Source organism: Rhincodon typus, chromosome 43 (assembly GCF_021869965.1).
Source record: "Rhincodon typus isolate 14 chromosome 43, sRhiTyp1.1, whole genome shotgun sequence".
Classification (NCBI taxonomy): Eukaryota; Metazoa; Chordata; class Chondrichthyes; order Orectolobiformes; family Rhincodontidae; genus Rhincodon; species Rhincodon typus.
In genome coordinates, this window is record NC_063374.1 from 5,105,490 (window position 1) to 5,115,149 (window position 9,660).

Genomic DNA, 9,660 nt, shown 5'->3' on the forward strand with positions numbered 1-9,660 from the left:
CTACTGGGGCCTGTTATATGGGAATAAGAGGCCATTCAGCTACTGGGTCCTGTTATATTAGGAATAAGAGGAGTATTAAATTGTTGGGCTGTGTGCAAGGCCCATAGATAAGGTGTCCTGTCATTGTCAAGGATTCACCAGCTCTCCTTTGCTGCTAGACTCTGACTCCGAAGATGAAGATTCCCACTTCTACTCGCTTGAAGAGAATGGGAGGAGGAGGAAGGCAGAAGCCAAGAGGAGCAGAGTGCTGAGCTTCCTTTCAGCTGTCGTGAACATCGGAAAAGGCAGGGTCACAGCTCTGACTGACTTGAAGGTGAGCCAAGGGATGGAGAGGGTCACAACCAGTCTTGGTCCAACATGCCTTTGCTAGTTGAACGGGTATAAATATTTTGGTAAGTCAAGCAGGGCAGGACTTATCGTGTTAATGGTAGAGTCCTGGGGTGTGTTGCTGAACAAAGATACCTAGGGGTGCAGTTGCATAGTTCTTTGAAAGTGGAGTCTCAGGTCGACAGAGTGGTGAAGGCAGCATTTGGTAAGCTCGCCTTTATTGGTCAGAACATTGAGCATAGGAGTTGGAACGTCATATTTCAGCTGTACAGGACATTGATTAAGCCACTTTTAGAGTACTGTGTACAATTCTCTTCGCCCTTCTAGATGAAGGATGTTGTTAAACTTGAGAGGGTGCAGAAAAGATTTATAAGGATGTTGCCAGGACTGGAGGGTTTGAATTAGACAGAGAGGCTGAATAGGTTGAGGCTTTGTTTCCCTGGAGTGTCGGAGACTAAGGAGCATGGTTAGAATGAATATACAAGGTCTTTTTCACAGGGTGGGAGAGTCCAAAACTAGAGGAGCATGGGTTTAAGGTGAAAGGGGAAAGATTTAAAAAGGACCTGAGGGGTAAGTTTTTCACGTAGAGGAGCGTGAGTGTATGAAGCAAGCTGCCAGAGGAAGTGGTGCAGTTGGGTACAATTACAACATTTAAAAGGCATCTGGATGGGTATATGAATAGGAAGGGTTTAGAGGGATAGGGGCCAAATACTGGCAAATGGGACTGGATTAATTTAGGATATCAGGTCAGCATGGACAAGTTGAACTGAAGGGCCTGTTTCTGTGGTGTATGAATCCGACTCTATGACTCCAAATAGGGTGACTGCTACCCAAGGGACATAGCGAGGTAATTAACAGCAGGGTCTATATATTAGTAGCTCACCATGTTAATGTGGCCAATTCAGACTGACCTTAGCCTGACCTCCAAGGCCAGCGATGACCTGGATTGAGCGAGTATAGTGTTGGTTTCGTGAAGCAGTATGACTCCCATCTCCCAAGATTTGAGGTGCTGTCCAGGGAGCAAATCACAGATGTAATGTGGTCACCTCCAGTCCCACTGCAGAAGGAGTGCCACACTGTCAAAGGTGCTATATTTGGGGCCGAGCACTTAAAATCTGGTGCCTTCTACCCTCTCAGGTGAACGTGTCATGGAGTAAACAAAGGAGATGGTATCTTAGCTCAACAGTCATCAGTTGTCATAAAACCCCATCTTGTTTCCTAATGTTCTGAAATTTCCGTCCTTACCCCATCTTACCTGTATGTGACTCTGTACTCTGGGAAATCTGGTTGACTGTTAACTGCCCTTAGAAAGGCCAAGCAAACCACACAGTTGAAGAGCAGTTAGGGATGTGCCATGAATGCTGATCTTGAAACTGACGCACACATCATATGAAAAAATAAAGGAGAAGAAATGAATGGGTGATCTATTGAAGGGATTTAGAAGGTTGGATAAATATTTTCTTTAGTGAGTGGAGTCCAGAGCAAGGGGCCATTGCTTTAGAATTCAAGCCTGTTTGGGAGTGATGACAGGAAACACTATTTGCACAAAGGGCAGTGGAATTTTCTCCATTGAATCTGGGGTATCAGTTGAAATTTCTAACCTGAGATTACTCTTCACGTCAATTTCACTTCAGTTAAGATGTAAGAGAGTTGACAAAAGCTCCAGAGTGGAATGTTTTCTTTCAGATGCAATGAGTTGGGACAGGCTGCCTGAAAAAGAGGGTGGAAGCAGATTCAGTAGGAACTTCCAAAAGGCAGGTGGTGGGGGGTTGGGGGAAAGTTAGATTGATATTCGAAGAAGAGAATATTGGCTAGGTCATTGGTAAAGATCAGTGGGACTAACTGGCTAGCCCTTTGACAGAACACAAGGAGTGCTCATCTACTGTGCTATATGATTCTGTTCCAACATTCTGGGTCTTGCACCTCACTGGGATAGGGGTTAGAAATCGACCTGCACTAATTCTGGGATCATCACGGAAGTTAAAGATTTTAAAAAGTACATGAAAACTCCCCAGTTTACCTGTCTTTTAGATTGTCAGGTGGAATGGACCAGGTTTCTGTACTCAACAATAATGACTATTCATTACAAATCAATAGATTATAACAACAGATAAACAAATGTGAACTGTTGACATATAACTCTGAGGTTAAAACTCTTGCCGTCCTTATAAAACTCATCCTCTACACACGCATGAAGACAGACACAAAAAGAAAGGATGTTTTGGATTGAGGGAAAGACTGGGAAAGCAGTTCAGTGGTCCCTGTCCACAGGATCGACTGAGATGGTTCTTGTGCTGCTCAAAACACTTGCTTCTCAATTTTCCTTTAACCAGATACCTTCACTTGTTTACAGGAGGCATAGGGCGAGTGGTTCATACTTACAGCAACAAGTGAGGATAAAGAAACAGTCTATCTACAGGCCTGCGGAGCTTTTTACTGCAGTGCAGAAACAGTTCTTTCCTTTCAGTGGCCTGATGGCTTCTAACCTGGCCATTCATAGCCCCAGATCTGTTCAGCCACCTGGGAGCCAATCGTGTAGTTGTTGGCAGGCAGAAAGTCTTTGTTGTCGGCAACTGGTCACCATTGAACAGACCAGTAAGTAACTTGTTGCCGTCCAATCTCTTTTCGTACACATCCCTAAGCTCCAGCTCATCTGTAACTAGGTTCTCCCCTACTGCTCGAACCAACAGCTGTGTAAACAGCACTTCTAGTGAGCATCAGGTAACTCACTTTGTACTAATCCTTTAACAATCCTCGGCCTTTCTTTCCCATTTCAGTCCAGAAAAAAACACAGAAAAGCAAAAAGATATGGTCTTTTCATGTGAGATGACATTATAGGGTGGCACGGTGGCTCAGTTGTTAGCACTGCTGCCTCACAGGGTCAGGGACCCCAGGTTTTATTCCAGCTTCAGGCCACTGTCTGTGCGGAGTTTACACACTCTTCCCGTGTCTGTGTGGGGTTTCCTCCATGTGCTCTGGTTTCTTCCCACAGTCCAAAGATGTGCGGGTTAAGTGGATTGGCCATGCTAAATTGCCCCATAGTGTTCATGGATGCATAGACTGGGTGAATTAGCAGGGTTACAGGGATCGGGTAGGGCGTGACTCTGGATGGGATGTTCTTCGGAGGGTCGGTATGGACTCAGTGGGCCAAATGACCTGCTTCCACACTGTAGAGATTCTATGAATCCTATGATTAAGGTGGGTGAATGGAGTTGTGGTACAGAAGATCGACAGTCTCTTTGAAGGACTGAACAGTGCCAAGGTGTTGAATGGTGTTCCTGTGTTCCCAAAGAGTCGCATTGGCAGTTTCTCCGCTGAATGCACTCCATGCTTGGAACCTGATGCTTGGTCTGTCTCATTCTTTTGCAGGGCGAAGGGGAGAAGCCAGTCACTGGGGTGCACGGGGAGCTGGTCCTTGATGTGGAGAGTGGCACCATCTTCACTGTATCGCAGTACAAGGGACAGCCTGACCTCAGCTACCTCTGCATTGAGTCCAGCAAAGTAGCCCTATACCAGAAAGGTACAGTACCATCCCACTAGCTGGGGCCCTGGAAGCCCAACCTTAAAAAAGCCAATGTAGTCAAAGAGTCATACAGCATGAAAACAGACCCTTCGGTCCAACCAGTCCATGCTGAACGAAGTCCCAAACTAAACTAGTCCCACCTGCCTGCTACGGGCCTGTATCTCTCCGAACCTTTCTTTGTGTACTTATTCGGTGTGTGTATGGAATGAGCTGCCAGAGGAAGTGGTGGAAGCTCATACAATGACAACGTTTAAAAGAGATCTGGATGGGTATATGTATAGGAAGGGTTTAGAGGGATACAGACCAAATGCTGGCAAATGGGGCTAGATTAATTTAGGATATCTGGTCAGCATGGACGAGTGGACTGAAGGGCCTATTTCCGTGCTGTACATCTCTATGATTTTATCCAAATGTCTTTAAAATGTTATAACTGTGCCCGCGTCCACTGCTTCCTCAGGACGTTCATTCTACACACGGACTATTCTCTGTGTAAAAAGTTGCCCCGTGTCCTTTTTAGATCTTCCTCCTCTCACTTTAAAAATATGCCCCTGTAGTCTTGAAATCCCCCACCCTAGGGAACATACACCTGCCATTAACCTTATGATTTTATGAACCTCTGCAAGGTCACCCCTCAACCTCATAGGCTCCAGTGAAAAATGTCCCAGCCTATCTAGCTTCTCCGTACAACTCCAACCTTCCATTCTCAGCAGCATCCTGCTAAATCTTTCCTGAACCTTCTCCAGCTTAATAATACCCTTCCTATAACAGGGAACAGTGCTCCAGAAGAGGCCTCAACAACGTCCTGTACAACCTCAACATGACGTCCCAGCTCAAGTAATCAAAGGTCTGAGCAATGAAGGCAAGCGTGCTAAACGCCTTCTTAACCACCCTGTCTAGCCAGTATGCCCCCACCCCCACCCCCTCGCACCCCTACGTCCAAAAGCAGCACCTGGGGAGTGGAAGTTCCCTGTGTCAATACAGTGAAAGCCGGGTGGTGGAGACTGCATTGAGTTAGCAGGCTCTGTACGCTGCCATTTCTCCTTTCCAGGGTGAAAACCATCCAGTGTTTCCAGATTCCAATCCCCATGTTAGATTTACACCTTGGTTTATTCAGCGACCTGGTCATTCCCTGCCTTGTTTTCTCTTGTCCTCCACCAGGAGGCAAATGCCATTTCTTCAGTTCCTTTGACCCGGCTCCCTGGTTTGTAAAAGTTGTGCTCCCAGTGCCCTGTATGTTCACAAACATCTTACAGGTGGTTTTAGAGTGATACTTTCCCCCAGGCACACATCTGACTCCATGTGCAGCACGGTGGCTCAGTGGTTAGCAATGCAGCCTCACAGTGCCAGGTACCCGGGTTCGATCCCACCCTTGGGCGACTGTCTGTGTGGAGTTTGCACATTCTCCCCGTGTCTGCGTGGGTTTCCTCCGGGTGCTCCGGTTTCCTCTCACAGACCAAAGATGTGCAGGTTAGGGTGGATTGGCCATGCTAAGTTGTCCCATAATGTCTAGGGATGTGCAGGTTAGGGTGGATTGGCCGTGCTAAGTTGTCCCATAGTGTCCAGGGATGTGCAGGTTAGGTGGATTAGCCTTAGGAAATGCAAGGTTAAAGGGATAGGGTAGGAAGGTGGGAATGGGTGAGATGCTTTTCAGAGGGTCGGTGTGGACTCGATGGGCCGAATGGCCTGCTTTCACAATGAAGTGTTCCCATGATTCCAAGCACAGTGAGGTCTTCTCCATTGGCAGAGGCCATTCAGTTCCTCTGATGTGATCCACATCTTGTCTCCAAGTCCGCTTTTTCTCTGTATCCCTCGATGCGTGGAACCCAGCAACAATCTTAGCTACCTGGTCTCAGATGCTGTGGAGTGTTCTGTCAGGGTGTTTTAGATTTCTGCTCCCCTCAGTGTGAAAAAGTGCTTCTTGACATTTTAAGATAGTGCTCCCTCCTGGACTGGTCCTATCACAATCCTGATGGATGGGACATCGGGTCGCATGGGCTGGACAAGTGTTTCCACATGATCTCAATCCACTGGCTACGAGCCACTGATGTAACTTCCACCGCTTAATATATCCCCACCTCGGGTCTTGCTTCTCTTCCTGTACCTCACTTATCAATGAGTCTCCCCCAGTGGGCGGGGCAATGTATTTTTATTTTATTCAGTTCGTTCTTGTGACATGAGACAAGGTCCAGTATTAAAGTTTGAAACTCAGCAGGTCTTGCAGCATCTGTGGAGAGAGTAACAAAAGTTAACGTTTCGAGTCTGGTGTGACTGCTCAGCCAAATGGTTCCAGAGCACAGGACCAGAAATACTAGCCTCCGTTTCCGTCTCCACGGATGCTCCTCAACCTGCTGAGTTTCTCTTGCTTTTTCAGATTTTATTTCAGAACTTCCGGCGTCCACAGTATTTTGCTTTGATTTCAGGGCCCAGTATTACTGCCCATCATTAGCATTTGCACGCTGCAGCCCTGCTGTTTCGGGGGCAGTTAAGAGTCCACCGTATTGCTATGGGGTCTGGAGTCAAACGTAGGCCAGATCAGGTGAGGATGGCAGGTTTCCTTCCCTGAAGGCAGGACATGAGTGAACCAGATGAGCTTTTATAACAAGCTGTAATTTGTTAATCAGTTGAATTTAAATGCCTCATCTGCGGTAGTGGGATTTGAACTGGATTATTCGAGCAGGCCTCAGGATTATTAGTTCAGTAACATTGTCTCTATGCAACCGTCCACTACAATGTGAAACACTAACAGTGACAATATGCAACTAGACCTGTGCAACCTTTTTTAAACTTGGGCAGATAAGCGCTTAGTAATATTTGTGTCACACAAGTGCCAGGCAGTGACTCTCTCCAATGAGAGAGAGAGAGAGAGAATGTTGCCATTTCCTCTTGATATTGAATATCAACCAGCTGTGATTATCCCCCATGTTACCAGTGTCCAGGAAGTGAAGGGGACTGGACGTATAAACACAGCGGCTACAAGAGCTGGTCAGAGGCTGGGAATTCTGCAGCGAGTAACTCACTACCTGACTCCCCAAACCCTGTCCACCATTTACAAGGCACAAGTTGAGGGTGTGATGGGATACTGGTTACCTATCTGGCTGAGTGCTGTTCCAACAACATTGCCACCCAGGGTAAAGCTTACATTGGCACTCCATCCACCCCCCCCAAGGTTGAGTGTATTGGCCTGTAGTCATTGGAAGGTTGAGTAGTTTGGGCCTGTAGTCATTGGAAGGTTGAGTAGTTTGGGCCTGTAGTCATTGGAGTTTAGAAGAATGAGAGGCGACCTTATTGAAACACAAATTCTTAGGGAGACTTGACGGGGTAGATGTGGAGACGTTGTTTCCCCTTGTGGGAGAGTCTAGGACCAGAGAACATCGTCTCAGAATGAGGGGTTGCCCATTTAAGACCGAGATGAAGAGGAATGTTTTCTCTCAGAGGGGAGTGAATCTGTTGAATTCTTTACTGAAAACAAAAAGTGCTGGAAATCACAGTGGGTCAGGCAGCATCCGTACAGAGAGAGCAAGCTAATGTTTCACAGAGGGCAGTGGAGACTGGGTCATTAAGTATATTCAAGGCTGAGATAGACAGATTTTTAATCAGTAAGGGAATCAAGGGTGGTGGAAAGGCAGGAAAGTGGAGTTGAGAATTATTACAACAACGATGAAAACATTGACGGAGCTCCTAAGTCATTATAGTCTTTTGTCTAATGCTCGGTGGCAAGCAGTGTGTACCATCTCCAAAATGCAACTGCAGATTTTCATCAAGGCTCCTTTGACCACAAACCGGCGATCTCTACCTCCTTAGAGGGACAAGGGCAGCAGATACATGGGAGCACCGGCCCCTGCAAGTTCCTCTCCGAGATGCTCACCATCCTGACTCGGAAATATGTTGGCTGTTCTTTCAATGTTACTGCGCCAAACCCTGGGTCTCTGTCCCTTGTCAGCACCGTGGGTGTCCCTACTCCCCAAAGACTGCAACAGATTTAAGAAGGTGGCTTACCACCACCACCTCAAGAGTACGACCAATGGCTTAGTCAACAACACCCAAACCCCATGAAAGAATAAGCAAAGAAGCTTATCTGGATTGTGTGGGTTTCCTTCCAACCTGTCACTGTCTGTTTCAGGGTGAGGTGCTGGGAGAGCCACTTCACGTGGATGTTTCCTTTGTGCCCCACTCACCCTATCGCTCCCTCACAGGGATACTAACTCCTCTTTATGCCCTTTTCCTCCCTCCCTGCTTTGGAACAGCCGAGGTTGAGGATTACTTCCTGCCGGAACGACTGGACGTGCTGAGCTTCACTGCCCCCGTGGGCCTGGATCCCACCATCCTGTGCTCGGAGGAGGGACTGGCCACTAAGCTCTCGGCAGCTGCTGGGCGGAAGGACAGGAGCCCGCCCATGCTCTCTGCGGCCATCAAGATCACACTGGACACTGTGAGGAGCATCAAGGTATTTCTTGCAGCCCACCCTCTCTCTGCCTCTTCCCCTGACTCAACCGAGGGCCTGTTCATACCGCTGGGCAGGGACTGCAGAAGTGGGGCTGTTTTCCTGAGATGAGGGAGGAGAGATATATAAGGGGTGTGAAAATTACCAATGTTTTCACTCGAGTAGATGTTGGAGGGAGTGATCTGTATCCGTTTCTTTCGAGAATGAGGGACCAGAGGACGTAGATTCAAGATATAAAGGGGGAAAACTCACGGAGAAGGGGGTAATTGGGGTTGGAGATCCGGTGTGACTGGGCGGGGGGGCAGGGAACGCTGAAATGAGGGGTGCTGTTGGTGGGGTGGTGAGGGCTGGCTTGTTGGGGGTGGGGTTGTGGAATGACAGGGATTGGGATAGCGGAGTGAGTTGAGGGTGACTGGTTGGGAGATGGGGATGCCTCATTGGCCCGGTAATGAGGGGTGACTGACCTGGGGGTGTGTGAGATTAGGAGTGATGGGGGTGGGGGTGGTGATGAGGGGTTACTTGGGAGCGTGGATATGAGGGGTGACGGAGGAGGAGAGATGCGAGGTGTTGTTGGTATGGTGATGGGGGAGGGTCCTGGGTGGCGAGGTGATAGGAGGGGCCCCTGGGTGGCACGGTGATGGCGGGGGGCCCCTGGGTGGTGCAGTGATGGCGGGGGGCCCCTGGGTGGTGCAGGGATGGGGGCCACGTTGGGATGAGACCATCATCGTGGTCACTTTTCAGCCCAGGAGGGGAGGCCATTGAGCCTATCGGAGATGTGGGGTAATTAGGGTTGGTGATGATCTGTGACTGGGCGTGCTGTTGATGGGGTGGTGAGGGCTGACTTGTCGGGGCGAGTTGAGAGCTGACTGGGGATGGGGCAATGACGGGTGAGGGTAGGTGGGGGCCAGACGGGGAGTGAATGGGGGCGGGAAATTGCGCCACTATCCCACTCCAACTTCCCTGGCCTTCCATTATTTACTCAATTTCCCTTTTGCCTTGATCTGATTGAATCTGCTACCACTGCCCCATCAGGCTGTGCTTTCCAAATCATCACAACTCACCCTGTTCAAAACTCAAAGCCAGGAAGGAACAATCTGGAGTGCCCTGTTTGAGTTTGGGTGGCCGTTCTGAAGCGAACAAGCACAGGCTCAGTGTACTGCGCTGAGTGGTCTCTGTGATCTCTCAGTACAGCAGATCGGCACGGTGACCATGGTTAGGCTTCAGAACACCGCAGTGTCTGGGACAGCATGGTACCACAGGAAGTGTGCAGCAACAAGGCCACCCAGCTATACATTTCATAGGGAGAGAGCCACTCTGAGTGAGTGTGTGTGTGTGTGTGTGTGTGTGTGTGTGTGTGTGTGTGTGTGTG

At 48.6% G+C, this 9,660-nt stretch overlaps 1 protein-coding gene across 1 annotated transcript in view; it reads left to right on the forward strand.

The window, feature by feature from the left end:
* The window catches only part of atg2a (autophagy related 2A), a 100,799-nt gene that overhangs the window by 54,680 nt on the left and 36,459 nt on the right, over positions 1-9,660 (forward strand). Inside the window, exons 20-22 of the mRNA XM_048619616.1 lie at positions 159-313; positions 3,697-3,847; positions 8,095-8,294. Of these exons, the coding sequence (XP_048475573.1) occupies positions 159-313; positions 3,697-3,847; positions 8,095-8,294 (506 nt within the window). The remainder of the gene's footprint in view (positions 1-158; positions 314-3,696; positions 3,848-8,094; positions 8,295-9,660) is intronic.